The following is a 27695-nucleotide window of genomic DNA, read 5'->3' as shown; positions in this document are numbered from 1 at the left end:
TTTAGAAGTTGTAAGGCTTTTATTAAAGAGCTGCAGTTTTAAAGCATAATCAGGTATTACATATGGTTTAAGCTGAGTATCATGGACATACAACCCGTGACAGTAGAAAGCGATCAACGACTCCTGAAGCGGAACGCCACGACTGGACGGACGGTTGGTTGGATGTCAGATGAGGCAGCGTGGAGGTCTTGGGTCAGCAAGTCTCTGTAGTCAGCAACAGCAGTCACCTCTGTCCATTCGTCCCCCGAGCTGTTGGAGGTGTTAGGCATAAGTCAGCATTGATCCACCTCAGAGGCTGAACTTAGTCAAGGTGTTAGGCCTGAGCCAGCATTGATTTCCACCTTGAAGAAGCCTTCGCCCCTCCGTGTGTGTCTTCTGCTTTCAGCCCACTATATTTATAGTTATTTCGGTGGGCCGTGATTTATTTAATGTCAATCACCTATACTAATCTTTATCCCAAGTGTGATGTGGGAAAACATCTCCCACTGTCTCTCTCTACATGGCTGCTGAGCCCTTTCCTCTTATCTTTCTGAGGAATGTTTTGTCAAGTTTCTTCAAGGGCATTTTATGGCTTTGTATTGTCTACTAGTGCTAATTGTAGTGTATGTACCTTTAAGGGGGAGAACTACTTTTTACAGCTCCTGTATCCTGTAGTACCGGCAGTGACCACACCTGTATATAAACCCTGAGTAGTGCTCTGTACAGTGAGTTGCAGTTTGAACCTCATTCAGTAAACACCTGTTGATCGTTCCCTGCAGTCTTTGTCTGATTATTGAAGGACACAACATTAAGATACCCGGATCTAACACTATCCTCCCCTGTTTCCTTGCATTTTACGACCTTCTTATCATTTTGATGTTTGTTAATTGGCCTTGCTGACACTTCCCCCATCTGTTCTTGACTGCAGTTTAATTTCCGTTCTGAGAGTCAAACTTCATCTATGAATCTAATAGCTGTTTCTTACAATTGGAAGATCAGCCGTGATCTTATCGAATGGTGGAGAGGGGCTGAATGGACAGCTCCTGCTGCTGCTTCTTGTGTTGCGTCTTGTGTGGCTCAGTGGGTAGCATACTCGCCTCAGAGTCTAGAAGGTTGTGAGCACATAAATCCAGGCCGACACTCCAATGCAGTGCCGAGGGAGCACCGCACTGTCGGAGGGGCAGTACTGAGGGAGCGCCGCACTGTCGGAGGGGCAGTACTGAGTGAGCGCCGCGCTGTCGGAGGGTCCGTACTGAGGGAGCGCTGCACTGTCGGAGGGGCAGTACTGAGGGAGCGCCGCACTGTCGGAGGGGCCGTACTGAGGGAGCGCCGCACTGTCAGAGGGGCAGTACTGAGGGAGCGCCGCACTGTCGGATGGCAGTACTGAGGGAGTGCCGCACTGTCGGAGGGGCAGTACTGAGGGAGCGCCGCACTGTCGGAGGGGCAGTACTGAGGGAGCGCCGCACTGTCGGAGGGGCAGTACTGAGGGAATGCCGCACTGTCGGAGGGGCAGTACTGAGAGAGCGCCGCACTGACGGAGGGGCAGTACTGAGGGAGCGCTGCACTGTCGGAGGGGCGGTACTGAGGGAGCGCCGCACTGTCGGAGGGGCAGTAGTGAGGGAGCGCCGCACTGTCGGAGGGACAGTACTGAGGGAGCGCCGCACTGTCGGGGGGGCAGTACTGAGGGAGCGCTGCACTGTCGGAGGGGCAGTACTGAGGGAGCGCCGCACTGTCGGAGGGGCAGTACTGAGGGAATGCCGCACTGTCGGAGGGGCAGTACTGAGGGAGCGCCGCACTGTCGGAGGGGCAGTGCTGAGGGAGCGCCTCACTGACGGAGGAGCAGTACTGAGGGAGCGCCGCACTGTCGGAGGGGCAGTACTGAGGGAGCGCCGCACTGACGGAGGGGCAGTATTGAGGGAGCGCCGCACTGTCGGAGGGGCAGTAGAGGGAGCGCCGCACTGTCGGAGGGGCAGTACTGAGGGAATGCCGCACTGTCGGAGGGGCAGTACTGAGAGAGCGCCGCACTGACGGAGGGGCAGTACTGAGGGAGCGCTGCACTGTCGGAGGGGCGGTACTGAGGGAGCGCCGCACTGTCGGAGGGGCAGTAGTGAGGGAGCGCCGCACTGTCGGAGGGACAGTACTGAGGGAGCGCCGCACTGTCGGGGGGGCAGTACTGAGGGAGCGCTGCACTGTCGGAGGGGCAGTACTGAGGGAGCGCCGCACTGTCGGAGGGGCAGTACTGAGGGAATGCCGCACTGTCGGAGGGGCAGTACTGAGGGAGCGCCGCACTGTCGGAGGGGCAGTGCTGAGGGAGCGCCTCACTGACGGAGGAGCAGTACTGAGGGAGCGCCGCACTGTCGGAGGGGCAGTACTGAGGGAGCGCCGCACTGACGGAGGGGCAGTATTGAGGGAGCGCCGCACTGTCGGAGGGGCAGTAGAGGGAGCGCCGCACTGTCGGAGGGGCAGTACTGAGGGAGCGCCGCACTGACGGAGGGGCAGTACTGAGGGAGCGCCGCACTGACGGAAGGGCAGTACTGAGGGAGCGCCACAGTGTAGGAGGGGCAGTACTGAGGGAGCGCCGCACTGATGGAGGGGCAGTACTAAGGGAGCGCCGCACTGTCAAAGGGGCGGTACTGAGGGCGTGCTGCACTGTCGGAGGTGCCATCTTTCGGATGAGACGTTAAACCAAGACCTGGTCTGCTCGCTCAGGTGGACGTAAAAGATCCCACGGGCACTATTGGAAGAAGAGCAGTGGGGGAGTTCTCCCCAGTGTCCTGGGGCCAATATTTATCCCTCAACCAACATCACTAAAAAACAGATTATCACATTGCTGTTTGCGGGAGCTTGCTGTGCGGCAAATTGGCTGCCGCGTTTCTCACATTACAGCAGTGACTACATTTCAATAAAAGTGCTTTATTGGCCATAAAGGGCTTTGAGACGTCCTGAGGTTGTGAAAGGGGCTATATAAATGCAAGTCTTTCTTGTTAAGGAAGCTTCTGGAGACATGGACTACAACTCCCACAATCCCATGCGGCGATGACGGAAGAACGTCACGTCCGACGTCCAGCACCAGGGCGCCGCCGCCGGCGCGGGTTTATTTTTTTTGCAAATGGCGGAGGCGGCAGATGCGAGCGGCCGGCTGAGGAGGCCGGAGTTGAAGCCCGAACCGGAGTCAGAGTCGGAGCCGGAGGCACACGGCCAGAGCGGCCTCCTCAGCCGGCTGCCCCCCGGCCACACCGAGGCGGCCGTGCTGGCCGCCGCCCTGCAGCAGCTGACCGCCGTCACCCGGGCCTTGACTCACAACGTCCGGCACATGAACGGCAGCCTGGAGAGGTGCCTGATCGGAATATGCATGAGCGCTCATTAATATTCATGAGGAGGACGGGGGGGGGTGGGGGGAGAACGTGGCTACCGTAATACCCCTGAACAGCAGCCGCACCTGCCGTTACCGTAATGTCCCGACTACAACAGCCACTTTTATTTCCTCGCTAAAAATGAGTTCTCAGGTGACTGATGAGTCCAATGCGGGACCTGCAGTCTCTGTCACAGGTGGGGCAGACGGTGGGTGGGGTGCTTGGGTTGACGTGCGCTCCTTCCGCTGTTTGCGCTTGGCTTCCGCTTGCTCCCGGCGAAGAGACTCGAGGTGTTCGGAGCCTTCCCCGGATGCTTCTCCTCCACTTTGTGCGGTCTTGGCCCAGGGATTCCCAGGGGCCGGTGATGGGATGTTGCACTTTTCCAAGCTGGGTGGAAGAGGTCGGTTTTAAGGAGCATTGTAAAAAGAGGCGGTGAGGTTTAGGGAGGGAATTCCAGAGCTCCGGGGCCCAGGCGGCTGAAGGCACGACCGCCAATGGTGGGGCGATTTAAAATCAGGGGATGCTCAGGAGGCCAGAATTGGAGGAGCGCAGAGATCTCGGGGAGGGTTGCGGAGCTGGAGGCCGCTACAGAGATAGGGAGGGGGCGAGGAGGGATTTGAAGACGAGGATGAGAATTTTGAAATCGAGGCGCTGCTTAACCGGGGAGCCAATGTAGGTCAGCGAGCACAGGGGAGACTGTAATAAGAAAGATTCGCGTTTCTACAGCCACCTCCGGACGTCCCAAAGCGTTTCACAGCTAATGAAGTACCTTTTTTTTCCCTGAAGATGTTGCAATGTAGGAAACGCGGCAGCCAATTGGTGCACGGCAAGATCCCACAGACAGCAATGTGATAACACCCAGCTCACCTGTTTTATAGTGATGTTGGATCAAGGGATAAATATTGGCCCCAGGACACCGGGGTGAACTCCCCCTGCTCTTCTTCCAATAGTAGCCGTTGGATCTTTTACATCCACCTGAGAGGGCACACAGGACCTCGTTTTGATGTCTCATCCAAAAGGCGGCACCTCTGACAATACTGCGCTCCCTCAGTACTGCCCCTCCGACAGTGTGGGCTCCCACAGTACTGCCCCTCCGACAGTGTGGGCTCCCACAGTACTGCCCCTCCGACAGTGCAGCGCTCCCTCAGTACTGCCCCTCCGACAGTGCGGTGCTCCCTCAGTACTGCCCCTTCAACAGTGCGGCACTCCTTCAGTACTGCCCCTCTGACAGTGCGGCGCTCCCTCAGTACTGCCCCTCCGACAGTGCGGCGTTCCCTCAGTACTGCCCCTCCAACAGTGTGGCACTCCCTCAGTACTGCCCCTCCGACAGTGTGGCACTCCCTCAGTACTGCCCCTCCGACAGTGTGGCACTCCCTCAGTACTGCCCCTCCGACAGTGCAGCGTTCCCTCAGTACTGCTTCTCCGACAGTGCGGCGCTCCCTCAGTACTGGCACTGGGCGTGTCAGCCTAGATTTGCTCAGTCTCTGCAGCGTGACTTGAACCCACAAGCTGCCCACTGAACCACAGCTGACACATAAGCTGACGGTAAACAGCGCTCTGGTTCCCCCTGGCGGCTCGAATGGATAAACACCCCGACCACTCAGCCCGTTGGTCAGGGGGGCCCCAACTGCCACTCACTTTCCTCCTGGCTTCGGCCAGGGGAAGGAGGGAGGCGGTAGTGTGCATCAGTGCCATTCGGGAGCTGACCCAGCCAGGGTTCCCCCCCCCCGTTTAAAATAAGCTATCAGTGTCGAAAGGATCGTGCTTGTCTGCAATGCCCCCCCCCCCCCCTCCGTGGCCGAGTAGCTCTGGGCCTAGACTCGAAGAACGGCCACTTGATTGAGAGAAGAAGCAGCATGGGGTGGGGAGATGGATTCATAGAAACGTATGACAGAGGGAGGCCATTCGGCCTGTCGTGCCTATGCTGGCTCTTTGAAAGTGCAGCCATACTCAGTCCCACATCCCGCTCTTTTGCCCATAAGATACTGACTATAACGTGCACCCTTACTGATGGCTGTGTTTTACAGGGCGCTGTTGGATAAGGAGCAGATCGATGAGCTGGAGGGAATGCTGGTAATGGTCAGATAAAATGTTATCTCGCAGTAATTATCCTCCACTGGCTCGCTCGTTTACCTTCTGTCTCACTCACGGCTGCAATTCTGCGTTTCTTTCAGAGTCGATTCATGAGCGGACAGGGGCGGGCTTTGTCTGAGGGCTGAACACTCATCTTAACGCCAGTCGCTCGTTTCCTCGCGAGCGGCCATTCGAAGGTCGCAGCCGGGTGGTGCTGTCCTCCCTCCGAGGTCAACATAGCGGGTTCCCGTTCCTCCAGACTCTGCTGCGGGGCCTGTATCTCACGGGCAAAGAGTTCCCCGAACCATGCCTAGCGCTGTGTCAGCAGCTCCCTGTGCTGTGCTTTGTAAAAACCGATTTATTGTCTTCTGTAAATAAATACTGCGGCTGTTTGTAACCCTCAAGCACTGGAACTTTGAACAAGTCTTTCCATAGGTAAAAAAATTAATTTGATCATCTAGAATCAAGTGCTGGCTGAAGCACCTCAGAGCTGTGTGTGCAGCGCCCTTGAAGTCACAGTTAGAATCCTAAAAAATTACAGCACAGAAGGAGGCCATTCGGCCCATCGTCTCCGTGCTGGCCGAAAAAGAGCCATCTAGCCTAATCCCCTTTCCAGCTCTTGGTCCGTAGTGCTGCAGGTTACGGCACTTCAGGGGCACATCCAAGTACTTTTTAAATGCGCTTTACAGCCAATGAAGTATTTGAAGTGTAGTCACTGTTGTAATGTAGGAAAAGCAGCAGCCAATTTGCGCACAGCAAGCTCCCACAAACAGCAATGCGGTAATGACCGGATCATCTGTTTAAGTGATGTTGATTGAGGGCCCCAGGTAAATGCACGCCATCAGTATGAGCCGTATAGATCAACAGCGCCCCAGCTATGATCTCCGGTCAATCTCCCACTGGGTAGCAGCAAGAATTGGATTGAATCCTGCACTCCTGGTCTAGAGCGAGAATCGGTCGGTGTTCCCACCCCTGGTCCGTATCCGGTGGCTGAAATTTGGCTGGTGCCACCCACAGTCAAGCAGCCTGCCAATGCTTAGTAGGGAGACTTGATCTGAAAGCTGGGTGAGGAACCATCGAGGTTTCCAGCACAGAAGGAGGCCATTCGGCCCGTCATGTCTGTGCCTGCTCTTTGCTAGACCAAACCAAAACTAATTCCACCCACTTTCTCTCTCCCCATAGCCCTGCGCCTTTCCCGTGCTTCAAATATTTATCCACCTTTCCCTTTAAAGAAGTCCTGTCAAATTTTCCCGTTGTAAGTTCCTAAATCCACATCTATAAAGTCCTATGTAAACTTGTCACGTTGCAATGACACCCTCCCACCAGAGGAGGTGCTGTAGCACCATCACTGGCGGGCGGGTGTAATTACAGCTTGCTAATTTACAACAGACCCTTTCCATTACGATTGTGGGCAGAGGAATTTATAATAAAAATAAACAATGTGTGAGTTTAAAATGAATTACGTCTGCGCGCCCTGGTCCAATTATCCCCGCCCTCCAACCCTGCTTAGGGTTGTATTCCCTGGAATTTAGAAGGTTAAGGGGTGATTTGTTCGAAGTTTTCAAGATATTAAGGGGAACAGATAGGGTAGAGAGAGAAACTATTTCCGCTGGTTGGGGAGTCTAGGACTAGGGGGCAGAGTCTAAAAATTAGAGCCAGACCTTTCAGGAGTGAAGTTAGGAAACACTTCTACACACAAAGGGTGGGAGAAGTTTGGAACTCTCTTCCGCAAACGGCAATTGGTGCTGGGTCAATTGTTAATTTTAAATCTGAGATTGATAGCTTTTGTTAACCAAAGGTATTAAGGGATTGATGCGCTATCAATAACTCAAAAGACTGAGATTAAGTGAGTAATTAACAGGCTTTTATTAACAAGAGAATGAAGGTGTGCCTCGAGTGGTCGACCGGTCCAGAATACAGAGGGACTGTGGAGCAATCACCTTTATACCTGGACTCGTGGGAGGAGTCAGCCGAGACATGTACAGGCATGTACACAGTGGAATACAAACAGTGGTTTACCACATTCACCCCTTGTTTAAAATGAGTCCGGCGGGGCGAAGTGTATTAAAAGTTAGTGTATTGGAGTCTCTCCGGAGGTCTTGTCTGCCGCTGTGATTGACGTGGCGACGGCAGGGGTAGTGAAGCTTCCGGCGTCGAGTCCCGCGTAGGCTGGGGCACTGGTGTGTAGTCCTCGTAGGTGTCGAGCGGGTCGCAGGGTCCAGGCCCGCCGTCTGCTGGGGCTGGATATCGGGTCGTGGGGGGGGGGTGGTAGTGGGTTACTGCGGCCCCCGAGGGTGCGAGGTCTCGTATGGAGACTGTGTCCTCCCGCCCGTCCGGGTACGCAATGTAAGCATACTGGGGGTTGGCGTGGAGGAGGTCGACCCTTTCGACCAGGGGGTCCGTTTTATGGGTCCTGACGTGTCTTCTCAGTAGGACCGGCCCTGGGGACGTCAGCCATGGCGGTAGCGATGTCCCCGATGTGGACTTCCTTGGGAAGACAAACATTTTCTCTCGAGGGGTGGCGTTAGTGGCAGTGCAGAGCAGTGACCGAATAGAGTGGAGCGCATCGGGGAGCACATCCTGCCAGCGGGAGGTCGGAAGGCCCCTAGACTTTAAGGCTAGCAGGGCGGCCTTCCAAACTGTCGCATTCTCTCTTTCCACCTGTCCGTTCCCCCGGGGGTTGTAACTGGTGGTCCTGCTTGTGGCAATACCCCTAGCGAGCAGGTACTGATGGAGTTCGTCGCTCATAAACGATGAGCCCCGGTCGCTATGGATATAGCTAGGGAAACCGAACAGGGTGAAGAGGTCGTTCAGACATTTAATGACCGTGGCACTGGTCATGTCCGGGCAGGGGATGGCGAACGGGAAACGGGAGTACTCATCAATAATGTTGAGGAAGTACACATTGCGGTCGGAGGAGGGGAGAGGCCCTTTAAAATCAACGCTCAGGCGCTCGAAGGGGCGAGTGGCTTTTATCAGGTGAGCCCTGTCTGGTCTATAAAAGTGCGGTTTGCACTCAGCGCAGACTTGGCAGTTCCTGGTCATGGTCCTGACCTCCTCAATGGAGTAAGGCAGGTTGCGGGCCTTGATGAAGTGGAAGAACCTGGTGACCCCCGGGTGGCAGAGGTCATTGTGGAGGGCCCGCAGTCTATCGATCTGCGCGCTGGCGCAGGTGCCACGCGATAGAGCATCCGGGGGTTCATTGAGCTTCCCGGGCCGGTACAAGATCTCGTAATTGTAGGTGGAAAGTTCGATTCTCCACCTCAAGATCTTGTCGTTTTTGATTTTGCCCCTCTGCTTGTTGTTAAACATAAACGCAACTGAACGCTGGTCAGTGAGCAGGGTAAATCGTTTTCCGGCCAGGTAGTGCCTCCAATGATGCACAGCCTCCACAATAGCCTGGGCCTCCTTCTCAACGGCGGAGTGTCTGGTCTCCGGGCCCTGGAGGGTTCGTGAAAAGAAGGCCACGGGTCTCCCCGCCTGATTAAGGGTAGCGGCCAGGGCAAAGTCGGACGCGTCGCTTTCCACCTGGAAGGGGATGGATTCGTCCACTGCGTGCATGGTGGCTTTGGTAATGTCTTCCTTGATACGATGGAAGGCTAAGCAGGCCTCTGCCGTCACGGGAAAAGAGGTGGACTTGATCAGCGGACGGGCCTTGTCCGCATAGTAGGGGACCCACTGGGTGTAATAAGAGAAAAACCCTAGGCACCTCTTCAGGGCCTTGAGGCAGTGGGGCAGTGGGAGTTCCATAAGGGGACGCATCCGGTCGGGGTCGGGACCGATGACTCCGTGTTCCACAACACAGCCAAGGATGGCGAGGCGGGTTGTGCGGAATATGCACTTCTCCTTGTTATACGTCAGGTTGAGGAGTTTGGCGGTGCAGAGGAATTTTTCGAGGTTTGCGTCATGGTCCTGCAAGTCATGGCCGCAGATGGTCACATTGTCCAGATATGGGAAGGTGGCCTGCAACGCATTTTGATCGACCATCCGGTCCATCTCCCTTTGGAAGACGGAGACCCCGTTGGTGACGCCAAAGGGAACCCTAAGGAAGTGATAGAGGCGGCCGTTTGCCTCAAAGGCAGTATACTGGCGGTCCTCAGGGCGGATAGGGAGCTGGTGGTACGCTGATTTCAGGTCAATGGTCGAGAAGACGCGGTACTGCGCGATCTGGTTGACCATATCAGCTATACGGGGGAGTGGGTAAGCGTCCAGCAGGGTGTAGCGATTTATTGTCTGGCTGTAGTCGATGACCAGGCGCTGCTTCTCGCCGGTCTTAACGACCACAACCTGGGCTCGCCAGGGGCTGGTGCTGCTCTCAATAATCCCCTCCTTCAGGAGCCGCTCCACTTCGGTTTTAATGAAAACCCTGTCCCCGGCACTGTATCGCCTGCTCTTTGTGGCGATGGGCTTACAGTCGGGGGTGAGGTTAGCAAACAGTGGGGGGGGGGTGACTCTGAGTGTGGAGAGGTTGCACCTGGTGCGCGGCGGGCAATTTGGAAGCTGCTGGCTGCGGACTGTGAGTGGGGGGAGGGGTCCACCGTATGCCATCGTAACACTTTTAAGGTGGCACTGAAAATCTAACCCCAGTAGAACGGCAGCGCAGAGGTGGGGCAGGACCAGAAGTTTAAAATCATCGTACACAGTCCCGTCTACTACGAGTGTCACCACGCAGTAGCCACCAATGTCCGCCGACTGGGACTCAGAGGCCATAGAAATCCGCTGGTGCGCAGGCAGGACTGGGAGAGAGCAACGCCGCACTGTGTCGGGGTGGATGAAGCTCTCTGTGCTCCCAGAGTCAAAAAGGCAGATTGTTTCGTGACCATTTACCTTAATGTCCATTGTGGACCGGGCCAGCTGGTGCGGTCTCGCTTGGTCCAGCGTAACGGAGGCCAGCGTAGGGGGTCGGTGTGTCGCTGCGGGTATCAGATGAGGCGGTGTTGGGGGCCTGCTGCGTCCCGGCTGTCGTCCAAGATGGCGGCGTCCATGATCCCCATGTGGCTGGAGGCGTCCAAAATGGCTGCTGTTCCGGTGGTTCGCACATGGCTGGGGAGGCCCAAGATGGCGGCCCGCACGGCCCACACGCGGCGCTGCTGGGGTTCGGGGTGGCTTTGGCTCTGCAGACGCTGGTGTAGTGTCCTTTCTTCCCGCAGCCCGAGCGGATCACATTTTTCGCCGGGCAGCGCGCTCTGGGGTGTTTGGCCTGGCCACAGAAGTAGCATTTCTGGCCTTGGGGCACTGCTGTCTGGCCTTGGGACACTGCTGCGGTAGTTGGGCCGTGGCTGGGGTGGCAAGGCGCTATGAGGCGGTCCTATCGTGTCCCAGGCTGTCGTTCCCCGCGGCGTCCACGGTGCAGAGGAGTAGGCGTCCATGCCCCGGTAGGCTGCGTCCAATGATAGTGCGAGTTCAGAGGCCTTGTTGAGATCGAGGTCACTCTGCTCCAACAGTCGCTGTCGGGTGTAATTGGACCTGTGGCCCGCTACAAAAGCGTCCCGGATAAGTTCCTCTGTGTACACGGCGGCCTTTACATCCTTACAACCACAGGCCCGGCCAAGCACAGACAGTGCCTGAAGGTATTCCTCGGTCGATTCCCCCGGTTGTTGTTTACGACTCCCCAGGAGGTGCCTAGCGTACACATCGTTCACTGGGCGCGTGTACTGGTCCTTGAGGAGCTTGATAGCGTCCGCGTACGAGGTCGCGTCCTGGATGACCGAGTACGCTCGGTGGTTCACTTTGGAGGTCAGGACATCCAGTTTGTCCTCGTCCGATTTGACCGTTTCAGCGGAGGCGATCAGAAATTTTTCAAAACACCTAAGCCAGTGAGTAAACTTGGTGGATGAGTCCGCCTCCCGATGATCTAAGTCCAGGCATGCTGGTGTGAGGATCTTCTCCATTATAAAAATCTTGTTAATAAAATTGATGCGCTATCAATAACTCAAAAGACTGAGATTAAGCGAGTAATTAACAGGCTTTTATTAACAAGAGAATGAAGGTGTGCCTCGAGTGGTCGACCGGTCCAGAATACAGAGGGACTGTGGAGCAGTCACCTTTATACCTGGAGTCGTGGGGGGAGTCAGCCGAGACATGTACAGGCATGTACACAGTGGAATACAAACAGTGGTTTACCACAGAGATGTAGGCCGAAGGCGGGTGGATGGAGTTAGGTCACAGATCAGTCATGATCTCACTGAATGGCGGAACAGGCTCGAGGGGCTAAACGGCCTCCTCCTGTTCCTATGTTCCTACGTTCACCTTCACTCCTTAAGTGTAACGCTCGGGAGATCGACTAGTAATATATTGAGCGCATTTTGTGACTGCCAAACCTTACTTCCTGTTGCCTTGTTGCCCTTTTCACCGTAGCAAGACTCTTAACAATTTAAAAAAAATATCTTTTAGTCTTTTCTGCTCCCAGTTCCCGCCGAGTGGTGAAGCTAGCAAAGAATCAGCGACTTCAAGAGGGGAGGGAAGAAGATTTGGGGGGGGGGGAGATTCAAATGGTTTAACAGAAATTCCTTCTGCTATAGTGTGTGAGGCTGAGCCCATCCGATCATAAACTGGGAAGCCCACCATGACACATATATTCATAAAAGGTCACTGTGGTGTATGTAACCTGTTCCACCTTAAGAGAACTACCTTAAGAGATGTACTACTTTCTCTTGGCTGCTGTATACTGTAATACCGGTGGTGACCACACCGGTATATAAGTGTTGTGTAGGGATTTGCTGGGCAGTTCAGCCCTGACCTCCGAATAGTAAAGACCTGTTAAAGTTATTCTTGTGGTCTGTGTCCAGTGATTTATAATAAGCATAACTGGGACACACAGACTTAACAGTGGCGACGAGTCTGATCTTACCCTGCGGCAGTTGAGACATCCAAGGCAGCTTCGTCCTCAGAACGGGCGTCGAGAAGAGGCATCCGCCCTCATCATCCTGCTGAGCACCATCGCACGGGAGGCATCGAGAACCTGGGTTAAAAAAAAATTTTAAAAAAGAAAAATTCTGACCACGAAGCCCTCCATCAGCGACAGGCAGTGATCATCCCTTCTACCACGGTGGTGGGTAAGCCGATCAGCGACACGAGCAGAAAGTCGGTCGCGTTGACTGTGGAGTGGGGGAGGGAAAACGGAGGAAAAAGGGCGGAGAACTCGACCACGGCCGGTGAAAAGGGCCGGGCTGCAATCGAGGCCGAGAGGCGCAGCAGCGTCGGGGAATTGAGAACCGCTGGGGAGGCGAGAACGGCAGCACCACGGCAATCGCCATTGCAGCCAGCGGGGGAAGAAGGCAAACGCGGGAATCTGCCATTGTAGTCGGCGGGGGAAGAAGACGAGCGCGGGAAAGACCGCCAAGCGTGGGAAGCCGCTATTTTAGTAGGCGGGGGAAGAAGACAAGCGCGGGAAGCCGCCATTTTGAGAAAAAGAAAAATTTTAAAACTAGCAAGGATGCCTAAACATGGGAACATTAATACCTTTGATAGCGATATCGAAGATTGGACCACGTATGTAGAACGCATGGAAGTTTATTGTAAAGCAAATAAGGTACCAGATGATGAGAAAGCACTAACCTTATTAAGCTCAATGGGTGCTGTTAAGTATGTGTATTGTATTGAACAATTAACACAAAGACTTAAACGTATAACTCAAACAGGTCTTTACTGGTTGGAGGTAGGGACTATACTGAATACAAGATTACTGCACAGTGCTTATATACCGGTGTGTTCACCCCCGGTATTACGTCTACAGCAGCCTGAGAAAGTAGTACATCTCTTAAGGTGGAACAGGCTTAAGCTCTCTTAAGGTGGAACAGGTTACATACACAACACTCCTCCCTTCTTAGCTTTATAGTCATCCCCCCCATTTAACATAACGTAATAACATATATACATATATAACTTCATGTTTAACGTAACATATCACAGATTCAGTCTCTGCGGAAAACAGTTCACAGATTCAATCTCTACGAACAGTTGCAACATACTCTTAGTGGGAACAGTTTACAGGTTCAGTCTCTGTGGGAACAGTTCGTAAATTCAGTCTCTGATCTTAATTCGTTCCAGACAGCATCTTTTCGTAGTGTTCGGCCGGAGGTAGTAGAAGTAACAATATTTTAAACAATTATTATTTTCGGCCTCTTCTTTTTCTTTTCTGCCTTTTTACAACTCTTGTCGTTCCCATCTTCTCGGCGGACAGCTGTAATGCTACCAACTCTCTATGTTCTTTAGACCTTAAGTGCTTCCTCCGGATTTCAGCACTTTGGGAGTTTCCATCACAATTTGGGCATACCACATCCTCGTAGTATTCACTATCACTCAACAGGTCGAGAGGCCCTTCTACTTCTTCCTTACCCAACTGGACGCTATCCGACTGCTGTTCCTTCTCTATCTCTCTTACTTCCCGTAGTAGAGCCACCTTCTTCCGATGTTCCGTAGACTTTTGGTGCTCCTCCATGATTTCTGCACTTTGGGGGTCGAAGTTACAAGCTGGGCAGGACAGGACATCGTAATATTCGGAGTCGTCCGACAGGTCATGGTAATATTCGGTGTCGTCCTGAGCTAGGCCAGCGAGAGGGTCGTCTATTTCCTCCATACCCAGCTGGACGTTAGCCAGCTCTTGTTCCAAATCCAGACATCTTTCCTGAAGAGACTTCTTCATGTGTACCTCTGCATCCAGCTTTTTCTGGGCTTTCAGCAAGTCGTTTACTAGTGACCTCATTTGTGATTTTACTACTTCAACTTCCTTTGGAGATTGATTGCTCGGACTATGCAATCCCTCTACCGGAGCAGCTGTTTCAGCGGTCTGTTGTTCTACATTGACGTGAGTCAGCGTACTTTTGGCATCCAATGGCTGCTCTGTTGCAGTCGTTTCAGTCTGTGTCGTCACATCAGCCATCTCAATGACTTTTGAGAGCTCCGAACCCTTTTCCTTTGAAGATCGCAGCTCGTGTTCAAGTTTTTCCCATTTCAGAGTCTTGTCCCTCAGCATATGAAGGAGTTGGCTGACCGTTAACTCTTCTGACACCAGATTATGGCACGCACCTTCAGAACCTGAATCAGCTTTGATTCGTTCGGCCTCCTCGCGCAGATGGTTGGTGTGCTCCTGCTCCATTTTCTCCATCAGTTGCTTCTGTTGCCTTTCCAGATTCTCCCACTCTGTAACAAAGAACTTTTTTATTTCATTCATCTCTTGCTCAAAACGGCGAATCATTTGTTCTAATTGCTGTTGTAGTTTGAAATGGAGTTGAGTTCGAGCCCAGTGTCCCTCAAAAATGTGCATATCAGTAGACTTGACAGACTCAGAATTCTTTGTTAAACTATGTTGTTGTTGCTCAGTGGAATTCTGTGCTGAAACTTTGTCTTTTGCACATGGGTTGGTCTTACCATCATCAGTTCTAGAGTCTGGGCTGATTATCTGCACCGAGTTCTCACTCTTTATGGCTTTTAGCGAATGCCAGTCCATATTTATGTTTCTAAACCACTCCCGGCCTAGTAGTGGTGGACCTCCCTCCGGTAGCACATATAAGTCCATTATTTGACTTCCTTCGCCCTTGTTGGCCACTGCAACCTTTATTGTCCCGATGGGGTACACTCTCTGCCCCGTGTAGGTTGTCAATATAATCTCCGTATCCTGTAGGGGAATATGTTGGAATAACCTTCTGTAATCTTTCTTATTCATGACCGACAATGCCGATCCAGTGTCCAATTCCATTTTTACTTGGACTCCTTCTATCTGAAGAGTAACCCAAATTGTCTGGAGGTCTGCACCCTTACCAACGTTGAGTACCCTTAAGCTAGCCAGTTCAATACTGCTTGCGTCTGAATCGGACTCCTGTTCGGCCACCTTGTGTACCTTTGTGTATTTCCCTTGCGGTGACTTCTTGTTGCTGGTCTTCTTCCCTGACCTGCATACTCTAGCTATATGTCCAAGCCTACCACAAGTTCTACATTCTTGGTTTTTAAACCAACACTGGTTCTGATCATGCGTTGTCTTTCCACAATGATAACATTTAACAGAACTCACACCCAATTTGTGTGCACTGAGCTCCGGTGACCGTAGCTGCATTACTGCCGTGCCTCTCGCTGCGGCTTCGTGTGCTGCTGCCATAGTGACCGCCTTCTCAAGCGTCAGCTCATTCTCCTCGAGCAGTCGCTTTTGTGTATCCTGTTTAAATAAACCACACACAAATTTGTCTCGTAGTGCATCTGTCAGTCCCGTTCCAAACTGACAATATTTCGCTAATTTACGCAATTCCAGCAAATATTCAGCATTGCTTTCATGCTGTAGCTGCCTTCTGTCGTAAAATTTAAATCGTTCCGCTAGCATCAGCGGCGTGGGGTTTAGATGATCTTTCAGGACAGTAACAATTTGATCGAACGTCTTATCCGCCGGTTCATCTGGTGATAACAGGTGTTTCAATTGCCCGTATGTCTTCGCACCCATTAAATTTAATAATGTTAGTGCTTTATCAGCCTCACGAATTTTATTGGCCTTACAATAATTTTTAACTCGTTCAACATATATGGCCCAATCTTCGATGTCACTATCAAAGTTACTAATATTCCCGTGTTTAGGCATTGTAGTACTTTATCAGATTTGCAATTTCTCAGATTTTTTTTTTTGCTATCCAAGATGGCGGCTTCCCGCTCTTGCCGTCGTCCTCCGCCCACAAAATGGCGGTTTTCCCGCGCTTGGCGGTCTTCACCCGTCCCCCGACGCCGTCTCCCTTCAGCCCCGAGTGCGGCCCTTATCTCCGCCGCGATCGATGGCCCGCGCTTTTCACCGCGGCTCTCGCGCCTTCAGTGTCTGCCGACGCTGCGCCTTTCAGCCCGAGTGCGGCCCTTATCAGGGATTTCGATCGATGGCCCGGCTGCGCCTCGCACTTGAAAGCGGCCCGGCCCTTATCAGTGCTTGCGATCGATGGCCCGGCTGCGCCCCTCACTTCAAAGCGGCCCGGCCCTTATCTGCCGATCGCTATCGCCCTGTACCTCTCTCTTCCCCAGTCCTGTCTTCTACTCCGGTTCACAAGCTGATGGAGGCTTCAGGGTCCTAATGCCTGTCGCTTCCAGTGGGGTGGTGAGTGGTGAGGTTTGAAACCTCTCTTCAACCGCCGTGGAATAACTGCCGCAGGGTAAGAACCTGACTCGTCGCCAGTGTTAAGTATGTGTATTGTATTGAACAATTAACACAAAGACTTAAACGTATAACTCAAACAGGTCTTTACTGGTTGGAGGTAGGGACTATACTGAATACAAGATTACTGCACAGTGCTTATATACCGGTGTGTTCACCCCCGGTATTACGTCTACAGCAGCCTGAGAAAGTAGTACATCTCTTAAGGTGGAACAGGCTTAAGCTCTCTTAAGGTGGAACAGGTTACATACACAACAGGTGCGAAGACATACGGGCTATTGAAGCACCTTCTGTCACCAGATAAACCGGCGGATCAGACTTTCGCGAATATTGTTACTGTCCTGAAAAATCATTTAAACCCCACGCCGCTGATGATAGCGGGACGATTTAAATTTTAAAGAAGGAACACAAAAGCGACTGCTTGAGGAGAATGATCTTACGCTTGATAAAGCTGTCACTATTGCAGCATCGCACGAAGCCGCAGCGAGAGGCACGGCGGAAATGCAGCTACGGTCACCGGAACTCAGCACCAATCAAATGGTCTTGGGTACAGTAAAATGTTATCGTTGTGGAAAGACAACACACGATCAGAACCAGTGCTGGTTCAAAAATCAGGAATGCAGAAAATGTGGCAGGCTTGGTCACATAGCTAAAGTATGCCGGTCAGGAAAGAAGACCAGCAACAAAAAGTCGCCGCAGGAAAAGTACAGAAAGGTACACAAGGTGACAGAGAACAGTTCGAACGAACAGAAGTCAAATTCAGACTCCAGCAGTAATGAACTGGGTAGTCTAAGAGTACACAATGTTGGTAATGAAGCAGACCTCCAAACAATCTGGGTCACACTTCAGATAGCAGGAGTCCAAGTGAAGATGGAATTGGACACTGGATCGGCATTGACGGTCATGAATAAGCAAGATTACAAAAGGTTATTCCCACATATTCCCCTACGGGATACGGAGATTGTATTGAAAACATACACGGGGCAAAGAGTATACCCCATCGGGAAGATAGAGGTAAAGGTGGTCCACAAGGGCAAAGAAGGCCGAGGAATGGACTTATATGTGCTACCTGAGGGAGGTCCACCACTACTGGGACGGGAGTGGATTAGGAAAATAAATATGGACTGGCATTCCTTAAAAGCACTAACGGTAGATTCCGGTAAAAAAGATGTCAAACCTAAACGATTGTCCAGAATATTGGACGATGCTAAAGAGGTGTTCCAACAGGGACTGGGAACACTGAGAGGAATTACGGCAAACATCAAGGTTGAAGAACATGCAAACCCGAAATTTTTCAAAGCCAGACCGGTACCTTATGCGATACGACCTGCTGTGGAAGCTGAGCTGGAAGGGCTAGAACGTTCAGGAGTACTGTCTAAGGTAGACTGGAGTGAGTGGGCCACGCCCATTGTTCCCGTCATGAAGCGTTCATCGAGCAACAAGCCGGGGGAACCGGGGAAGGTTCGCATCTGTGGAGATTTCAAGATCACTGTTAATCCGGTGCTTCACACGGTGCAGTATCCGCTTCCGCGGATTGAGGATATCTTTGCTTCGTTGTCTGGCAGGAAACACTTCACCAAGATAGACCTGGCGCAGGCGTACTTACAGATGGATGTTGAGGAAGAGTCACGCCAGTATCTCACGATCAACACGCATAGAGGCTTGTACCGGTATAATAGACTGGTTTTTGGAGTGGCATCAGCTCCAGCAATTTGGCAGAGGGCCATGGAGCAGGTATTACAGGGAATTCCAGGCACACACTGTTACCTGGACGATATTCTGATTACAGGAGATGATGATGAGGAACACCTTGCAAATTTGGAACTGGTGCTCACCAGATTGAAAGAATATGGACTTCGAGTTAATCGCCAGAAATGTGAGTTCTTTCAGAAGCGGATCTCGTACTGTGGTCATGTCATTGACCAGGAGGGGCTTCATAAGTCTCCTGACAAGATCGAAGCTGTTGTGAAGGCTCCCGCTCCGGATAATGTATCCCAGTTGAGGTCGTTCCTAGGGTTGATTAACTATTACCATAAGTTTCTGCCAAACTTATCCATGGTGCTGTACCCGCTGAACGCTCTTTTGCAGAAGGGAGTACCATGGAAGTGGAGTGAGGACTGTAAGAGGGCCTTTCGCAAAAGCAAGGCATTGATCACCTCAGAGGAAGTGTTGGCTCACTTCAACCCAATGCTGCCTATTCGTTTGGCTTGTGATGCTTCTCCATATGGTATTGGGGCAGTACTCTCACACAAGTTGCCAAATGGCCTGGAGAGGCCAGTTGCGTTCGCATCCAGATCATTGACCTCCGCTGAGCGCAACTATGCTCAGATAGATAGGGAGGCTCTCAGCCTTGTGTGGGGAGTAAAGAAGTTTAATCATTACCTGCAGGGCCAAAAGTTTACGCTTCTGACAGACCACCAGCCGTTGGTATCCATTTTTAACCCTAAGAAGGGTGTTTCGGTGATGACAGCACAGAGACTCCAGAGATGGTCCCTTTTCCTAGGGGCACATCAATATCAGATCGAATTCAAAGGTACAAAGCAGCATGGTAATGCTGATGGGCTGTCGCGCCTGCCACTACCTACAGAGGAGGAGGCACCGACGGTTGACCCTGTTGAGTTATTTCACTCGACCATCATCGAATGTTTACCAGTCACCAATGCAAGTATTGAAAGAGAAACCAGGAACGACCCGACACTGTCCCGGGTCTACAAAGTGACAGTGAAGGGATGGCCAGCACATGGTGATCCACTGTTACCGGCATTCTCAGCAAGACGAGACCAGCTGTCCGTCTGTCAAGGAACATTGATGTATGGAACAAGGGTGATTATTCCTCCTAAGTTAAGAGAGAGAGTTCTAAAGGAACTGCATGAAGGTCATCTGGGGGGAGTCAAGATGAAAAGCCTTGCTAGGGCTTATGTGTGGTGGCCGGGTATCGACCAACAGATAGAGGATCTGACGAAAAGCTGCTCAGGGTGCCAAAAAGTGCAAAATGCACCTCCGATTGCACCGCTGCATCCATGGGAATGGCCTTCAACCCCATGGCAACGTGTACATATTGACTTTGCTGGTCCATTCATGGACTCCATGTATTTAATTGCGGTGGACGCACATTCTAAATGGCCAGAAGTGATTAAGATGACTACCACTACCTCGGAAAAGACGATCGCGGTGCTAAGAACGATATTTGCAAGAAATGGATTGCCAGAACAAATATGTTCAGACAACGGACCGCAGTTCGTGTCAGAAGAATTCCAGAAATTCATGAAGAAGAATGGGGTGAAACATTATACCTCTGCCCCATATCATCCGGGTACAAACGGGTTGGCCGAGAGATTTGTACAAACGTTCAAAAAAGCAATAAAGGCCATGAGCGAAGATCAGATTCCACTACAACACAAGGTGGACAAATTCCTACTGGCATATCAAAACGCCACTCATGCAGTGACAAACCAAAGTCCTGCCATGATGTTCTATAACAGGAGGTTGCGGTCCAGGTTGGACTTGTTAAAACCAAATGTGCGGAGGGAAGTTGAAAACAAACAGTTCCAGCATATAAATAACAAGACCACTCGGAGTTTCGAAATAGGACAACCAGTGTTAGCCCGGGACTATAAAAACGACAAATGGCAATCTGGAACAATTCTGGCCAGACAAGGACCCCTGATGTACACGGTAGATATTGGTGAAAATGTAATATGGCGTCATGCTGACCAACTGGTAGAATCGAGAACAAGGGTCGAACCCATGGTTACGGCAGAGACAACCGTGGAAGAAGTTAGTGAACCTGAAGCATCTACCTCAGAAGTGAATGTACCTGATGATGATGTCCAATCCATAAGAGACCAACTAGATGAGTCACCCCAGCAACGAGAATCAGAGACCCCTGAAAGGCGTTATCCAACTCGAATCAGGAGGCCTCCTCAGAGACTGAATCTTTGAACTGTTTTGCATGAAGTTGTATATATATATATGTTATTATGTTATGTTAAATGGGAATATAACTGTTAAGCTAAAAAGGGAGGATTGTGGTGTATGTAACCTGTTCTACCTTAAGAGAACTACCTTAAGAGATGTACTACTTTCTCTTGGCTGCTGTATACTGTAATACCGGTGGTGACCACACCGGTATATAAGTGTTGTGTAGGGATTTGCTGGGCAGTTCAGCCCTGACCTCCGAATAGTAACGACCTGTTAAAGTTATTATTCTGGTCTGTGTCCAGTGATTTATAATAAGCATAACTGGGACACACAGACTTAACAGTCACTCTAGGAACAGGAGGAGGCCATTCAGCCCCTCGAGCCAGTTCCGCCATTCAATTCGATCACGGCTGATTACCTCAACTCTCTTTGCCCGCCTTCGCTCCATATCTCTTACCCAACAGAAATCTATCAATCTCAATCTTGAAAGCTCCAATTCACCCTCGGCATCCACAGCCTTTTTGGGGGAGAGAGTTCCCGATTTCCACCACCCTTTGTGTGAGGAAGTGCTTCCTGACATCACCCCTGAACGGCCTGGCTCTAATTTTAAAGTGACGCCCCCTTGTTCTGGACTCCCCCCACCAGAGGAAATAGTTTCCACCCTATTGAATCCTTTAATCATCTTAAACACCTCGATTAGATCACCCTTCAAACTTCTCAACTCATGGGAACACAAGTCTGGTCATAATAACCTGTCCTCATAACTGAACCCGTTTAACCCCGGTATCATTCTGGTGAATCTGCGCTGCACTCCCGCTAAGGCCAATATATCCTTCCTGAGGGGCGGTGCCCAGGACTGAACGCGGTTACTCCAGATGGGTAACTGCCCTCTGACACAGTGGTGTGCACTCCAGGCTTGTCTTTCACCTCTGACACGGTGTCAGCCGTGGCTCAGTGGGTATCTCTCTCGCTCGCCTCTGAGTCAGAAGGTTTTGTGTTCAAGTCGCACTCCAGAGACTTGAACACAAAAATCTAGACACTCCCAGTGTAGTGCTGAGGGAGCGCCGTACTGTCGGAGGGGCAGTACTGAGGGAGCGCCGCACTGTCGGAGGGGCGGTACTGAGGGAGCGCCGCACTGTCGGAGGGGCGGTACTGAGGGAGCGCCGCACTGTCGGAGGGGCCGTACTGAGGGAGCACCGCACTGTCGGAAGGGCAGTACTGAGGGAGCACCGCACTGTCGGAGGGGCGGTACTGAGGGAGCGCCGCACTGTCGGAGGGGCCGTACTGAGGGAGCGCCGCACTGTCGGTGGGGCAGTGCTGAGGGAGCGCCGCGCTGTCGGAGGGGCAGTACTGAGGGAGCGCCGCACTGTCGGAGGGGCGGTACTGAGGGAGCGCCGCACTGTCAAAGGGGCAGTGTTGAGGGAGCGCCGCACTGTCGGAGGGGCGGTACTGAGGGAGCGCCGCACTGTCGGTGGGGCAGTGCTGAGGGAGCGCCGCACTGTCGGAGGGGCAGTACTGAGGGAGCGCCACACTGTCGGAGGGGCAGTACTGAGGGAGCGCCACACTGTCGGACAGTCAGTACTGAGGGAGCGCTGCACTGTCGGAGGGGCAGTGCTGAGGGAGCGCCGCCCTGTCGGAGGGGCAGTACTGAGGGAACGCCGCACTGTCGGAGGGGCAGTACTGAGGGAGCAACGCACTGTCAGAGTGGCAGTACTGAGGGAGCACTGCACTGTCAGAGGTGCAGTACTGAGGGAGCGCTGCACTGTCGGAGGAGCAGTACTGAGGGAGCGCCGCACTGTCGGAGGGGCAGTACTGAGGGAGCGCCGCACTGTCGGAGGGGCAGTACTGAGGGAGCGCCGCACTGTCGGAGGGGCAGTACTGAGGGAGCGCCGCACTGTCGGAGGGGCAGTGCTGAGGGAGCACTGCACTGTCAGAGGGGCAGTACTGCGGGAGCGCTGCACTGTCGGAGGGGCAGTACTGAGGGAGCGCCGCACTGTCGGAGGGGCAGTACTGAGGGAGCGCTGCACTGTCGCAGGGGCGGTACTGAGGGAGCGCCACACTGTCAGAGTGGCAGTACTGAGGGAGCGCTGCACTGTTGGAGGGGCAGTACTGAGGGAGCGCCGCACTGTCGGAGGGGTAGTACTGAGGGAGCGCTGCACTGTTGGAGGGGCAGTACTGAGGGAGCGCCGCACTGTCGGAGGGGCAGTACTGAGGGAGCGCTGCACTGTTGGAGGGGCAGTACTGAGGGAGCGCTGCACTGTCAGAGGGGCAGTACTGAGGGAGCGCCACACTGTTGGAGGTGCCGTCTTTCAGATGAGATGTATAACCAAGTCCCCGTCTCTCTCAGGTGGCGTCTTTCAGATGAGATGTATAACCAAGTCCCCGTCTCTCTCAGGTGAATGTAAAAGACCCCACGGCCACTATTTTGAAGAAGAGCAGGGGGAGTTTGATGTGCCTCAATAATTCTGAGACTCGAAGTTAGCAGAACAAAAACAAGGCTTTTATTAACTTAGAAAGTAACACTTAAGAGAGAGAGATGTCTTCCTTCTGGAGACTGAGGCCAGACTGAAGCTAGCTTACAAACGGGGCCAGGTACGGGCGGAGCCCTACACACAGCACATTCCAGTTTACAATACAGCACATTCCAGTGCACAATACAATGAGGTCTGGGGGAAGGGAAATGACACTGAAACCGATCTCAGTCACAGGCAGTGGTGAATGGAATATTTCATCACAGAGTTCTCCCCGGTGTCCTGGGGCCAATATTTATCCCTCAACCAACATCACTAAAAACAGATGATCGATACAAGATGGCGTCCACGCTGTCTGCTCACAAGATGGCGGACCCCACGAGGTCGGGCAAGATGGCGTCCAAGATGGCCACTCCCACGGCGCACACGCGGCGGTGGCGGGTTTTCCGGCGGTTGGTTTTCCGGCGGGGTTCCCTCTGCACACCTTCCCGAAGTGCCCCTTCTTACCGCACTTAAAGCAGGTGGTGCCTTTCGCCGGGCACAGGTTTCTGGTGTGCTTTGGCTGCCTGCAGAAGTAGCAGTTGGGTCCCTGACGCGTCGCGGCTGTCGTAGGGCTTCTGGGGGGAGAGCGGGGCCCAGCCGGTGTCGGGCTGTCGGGCGGGGAAGATGCCTTCCAAGATGGCGGCGCCCTCGGTGCACACGTGGCGGCGTGGACGGCGCGGGCTGAAGAGTAGGCGTCCCGAGTTTCTCTGGGCCACATCCAGGGATCGCGCGGTGTCCGCAGCCTGTTTCAGGTCCAACCCCGTTTTTTCCAGCAGTCTTTGCCGGATGTAAGTGGAGCTGAGGCCTGTGATGAAGGCATCGCGAACAAGCTCGTCAGTGTACACTGCGGCTTTTACATCTCGGCACTTGCAGTCTTTGCCAAGCATTTTCAGGGTGCTTAGGAACTCCTCCACCGATTCCCCAGGTCGCTGTGCGTGGGTAGCGAGCAGGTGCCTAGCATACACCTCATTCGTAGGCTGCTGGTAATGCGCCTTTAAGATGTTGCAGGCGGCCAGGTACGTCTCGGCGTCTTGGATGAGGGGGTAAACCCGGTGGCTTACCCAATTCCGCAGAATTCCGAGTCTCATCCTCGCAGCGTCCGTAGCGTCTTTGACGGCTGCGGAATTGTCCAGGAAGAATTCCATACACTCAAACCAGTGTCCGAAGCGTGCTGATGCGTCCGGAGCATGTTGATCCAAATCCAAACGTTCGGGTTTCAGGAGTTGATCCATAGTGTTGAAAAATAAGTTAATAAAATTGATGTGCCTCAATAATTCCGAGACTCGAAGTTAGCAGAACAAAAACAAGGCTTTTATTAACTTAGAAAGTAACACGTAAGAGAGAGAGATGTCTTCCTTCTGGAGACTGAGGCCAGACTGAAGCTAGCTTACAAACGGGGCCAGGTATGGGCGGAGCCCTACACACAGCACATTCCAGTATACAATACAGCACATTCCAGTGCACAATACAATGAGGTCTGGGGGAAGGGAAATGACACTGAAACCGATCTCAGTCACAGGCAGTGGTGAATGGAATATTTCATCACAGAGTTCTCCCCGGTGTCCTGGGGCCAATATTTATCCCTCAACCAACATCACTAAAAACAGATGATCTGGCCATTATCACATTGCTGTTTGTGGGAGCTTGCTGTGGACAAATTGGCTGCTGCGTTTCCCACATTACAACAGTGACCACACTTCAAAAAGTACTTCATTGGCTGTAAAGCGCTTTGGGACGTCCTGAGGTCGTGAATGGTGCTGTAGAAATGCAACACTTTCATAGAAACATAGAAGATAGGAGCAGGAGTAGGCCATTCGGCCCCTCGAGCCTGCTCCGCCATTTAATGAGATCATGGCTGATCATCCAAACTCAGTACCCTGTCCCTGCTTTCTCCCCACATCCCTTGATCCCTTTAGCCTTATTTTCTCTGACCTGATGTGTTGGTACAACGCACGATTACGCTCGTGATTTCCGAGCGAGGCGTGTTCTCAATCTCGGCCGTTTCATGGACTTTGCCAGAACCGGAGACTGATAGGCGAATAATCCCTGGGTGGTGCCTCCGGTCAAGTGGTGTTGGCAGAGGTTAGAGCACTGCTGGGGAGGCCTCAACAGTGACTGTAAAACAGGGCAGAAAGGCTTTCCCAAAGGCTCTGCAGGTAACTGGTGGGCGCTACAAAGAGCAGGATGGATGCTGGTTAAACGCCCAACTTTGGGCTAGAGTAGAGGGGTGGCGCCTCACTGCCCCAGGGCTAAACTGGAGAGGAGGAAATCAGCAGTAGTTCTGCCCCTGCCGCGCCCAGCCACCCACCCCCTGCATCCAGTAACCCCTGCAAGCAAGTGAATGCCCGGTGAGGACAATTGGGTTCTGTTGCGATGCTGCTATAGTTGAATAGCTGACTGAGATTTATTGGCTAGGCTCACATATGAATAATTGGTGAGCATTACACTTTTCAGTACAATTCTTGTCCTTATCTGGGGTGGGTGGGGGGAGTGACTCCCTCAATGAGCTCCAGGTCCCCACCCCACTCCACACCTCTCCGGTTGCGCATTCAAACGCCCATCATTTGTGCGTGAGCCCAGACAGAAAGAGTCGACCGGCTATTCGACTGTGGAGAGCATCACACCCACCACTTTGGAGTGTGGTGACTGTTGTAAACATAGAATCATAGATTAATACAGCAGAGAAGGAGGCCATTAGGCCCATCGTCCCTGTGCCGGTTCGATAGATTTTTGGAAACTAAGGGAATCAAGGGATATGGCAATCGGGCACGAAAGTAGAGTTGAGGTTGGCGGAGCAGGCTCGAGGGGCATACTGCTGCACCTATTTCTTATGTTTACAGTGTCAGCGGTGGCTCAGTGGGTATCTCTCTCTCTCTCGCCTCTGAGTCAGAAGGTTGTGGGTTCGTAGTCCCACTGCAGAGACAAGAGCGCAAAAATCCAGGCCGACACTCCCCAGTGCAGTACTGAGGGAGCGCCGCACTGTCGGAGGGGCAGTACTGAGGGAGCGCCGCACTGTCGGAGGGTCAGTACTGACGGAGCGCCGCAATGTCGGAGGGTCAGTACTGAGGGAGCACCGCACTGTCGGAGGGGCAGTACAGAGGGAGCACCGCACTGTCGGAGGGGCAGTACTAAGTGAGCGCCGCACTGTCGGAGGGGCAGTACTGAGGGAGCGCCGCACTGTTGGAGGGGCAGTGCTGAGGGAGCGCCGCACTGTTGGAGGGGCAGTTCTGAGGGAGCGCCGCACTGTCGGAGGGGCAGTACTGAGGGAGCATCGCACTGTCGGAGGGGCAGTACTGAGGGAGCGCCGCACTGTCGGAGGGGCAGTACTGAGGGAGCGCCGCACTGTCGGAGGGGCAGTACTGAGGGAGCGCCGCACTGTCGGAGGGGCAGTACTGAGGGAGCGCCGCACTGGCGGAGGGGCATTACTGAGGAAGAGCCGCACTGTCGGAGGGGCTGTACTGAGGGAGCGCCGCACTGTCGGAGGGGCAGTAACGAGGGAGCGCCGCACTGTCGGACGGGCAGTACTGAGGGAGCGCCGCACTGTCGGAGGGGCAGTACTGAGGGAGCATCGCACTGTCGGAGGGGCAGTACTGAGGGAGCGCCGCACTGTCGGAGGAGCAGTACTGAGGGAGCGCCGCACTGTCGGAGGGGCAGTACTGAGGGAGCGCCGCACTGTCGGAGGGGCAGTACTGAGGGAGCGCTGCACTGTCGGAGGGGCAGTACTGAGGGAGCGCCGCACTGGTGGAGGGGCATTACTGAGGAAGAGCCGCACTGTTGGAGGGGCTGTACTGAGGGAGCGCCGCACTGTCGGAGGGGCAGTAACGAGGGAGCGCCGCACTGTCGGACGGGCAGTACTGAGGGAGCGCCGCACTGTCGGAGGGGCAGTACTGAGGGAGCATCGCACTGTCGGAGGGGCAGTACTGAGGGAGCGCCGCACTGTCGGAGGAGCAGTACTGAGGGAGCGCCGCACTGTCGGAGGGACAGTACTGAGGGAGCGCCGCACTGTCGGAGGAGCAGTACTGAGGGAGCGCCGCACTGTCAGAGGGACAGTACTGAGGGAGCATCGCACTGTCGGAGGGGCAGTACTGAGGGAGCGCCGCACTGTCGAAGGGGCGGAACTGAGGGAGCGCCGCACTGTTGGAGGGGCGGTACTGAGGGAGCGCCGCACTGTTGGAGGGGCAGTACTGAGGGAGCGCCGCACTGTCGGCGGGGCGGAACTGAGGGAGAGCCGCACTGTTGGAGGCCCCGTCTGCTCACTCAGGTGGACGTAAAAGATCCCACGGCCACTATTGGAAGAAGAGCAGGGGGAGTTCTCCCTGGTGTCCTGGGGCCAATATTTATCCCTCAACCAACATCACTAAAACAGATGATCCGGTCATTATCACATTGCTGTTTGTGGGATCTTGCTATGCGGCAAATTGGCGGCCGCGTTTCCCACATTGCAACAGTGATCACACTTCAAAAAGTACCTCATTGGTTGTGAAGCGCTTTGAGACGTCCTGAGGTTGTGAAAGGCGCTACAGAAATGCAAGTCTTTTCTATCTGGATCTAGCGGATTTTATTCCGTGGCCGTTCCTGACGTTTTATGGCAATGAAAAAGAAAAACACCGGTTTCAATTATTGAATTGGGTGGGGGTAAAAAAGATGGATTTTTTGGGTCCCAGATGGAAAGAAAAACAAGATAGAAAGCATTATTTAAATTTTATATAGAGAGAGAAGTCTGACTGGCTGGGCACG

The 27695-nt window shown here is 53.2% G+C and overlaps 1 protein-coding gene and 1 long non-coding RNA gene across 2 annotated transcripts; one reads left to right on the top strand and one right to left on the bottom strand.

Moving 5' to 3' along the window:
• Positions 1-27664, bottom strand: LOC147092867 (uncharacterized). The gene is made up of 3 exons (XR_015075079.1): positions 27428-27664; positions 12256-12366; positions 1-249 (listed from the first exon to the last, which is right to left on the bottom strand). It is a non-coding gene; the product is annotated as an uncharacterized LOC147092867 (long non-coding RNA).
• LOC147092868 (uncharacterized) lies at positions 3017-5809 on the top strand. The gene is made up of 3 exons (XM_085976136.1): positions 3017-3312; positions 5360-5405; positions 5507-5809. The coding sequence occupies exons 1-3, from the start codon at positions 3089-3091 to the stop codon at positions 5549-5551; spliced, it is 315 nt and encodes a 104-aa protein (XP_085832262.1). The 5' UTR covers positions 3017-3088; the 3' UTR covers positions 5552-5809.
• Positions 27665-27695: the final 31 nt, after the last annotated feature.

Source organism: Somniosus microcephalus, unplaced genomic scaffold (genome assembly GCF_052327205.1).
Source record: "Somniosus microcephalus isolate GS21.2 unplaced genomic scaffold, FLI_Smic_1.0 unresolved_chr2, whole genome shotgun sequence".
In the NCBI taxonomy this organism is placed as follows: Eukaryota; Metazoa; Chordata; class Chondrichthyes; order Squaliformes; family Somniosidae; genus Somniosus; species Somniosus microcephalus.
The sequence above is the reverse complement of the archived record's forward strand: the minus strand, read 5'-3'. Positions and strand labels throughout refer to the sequence as shown.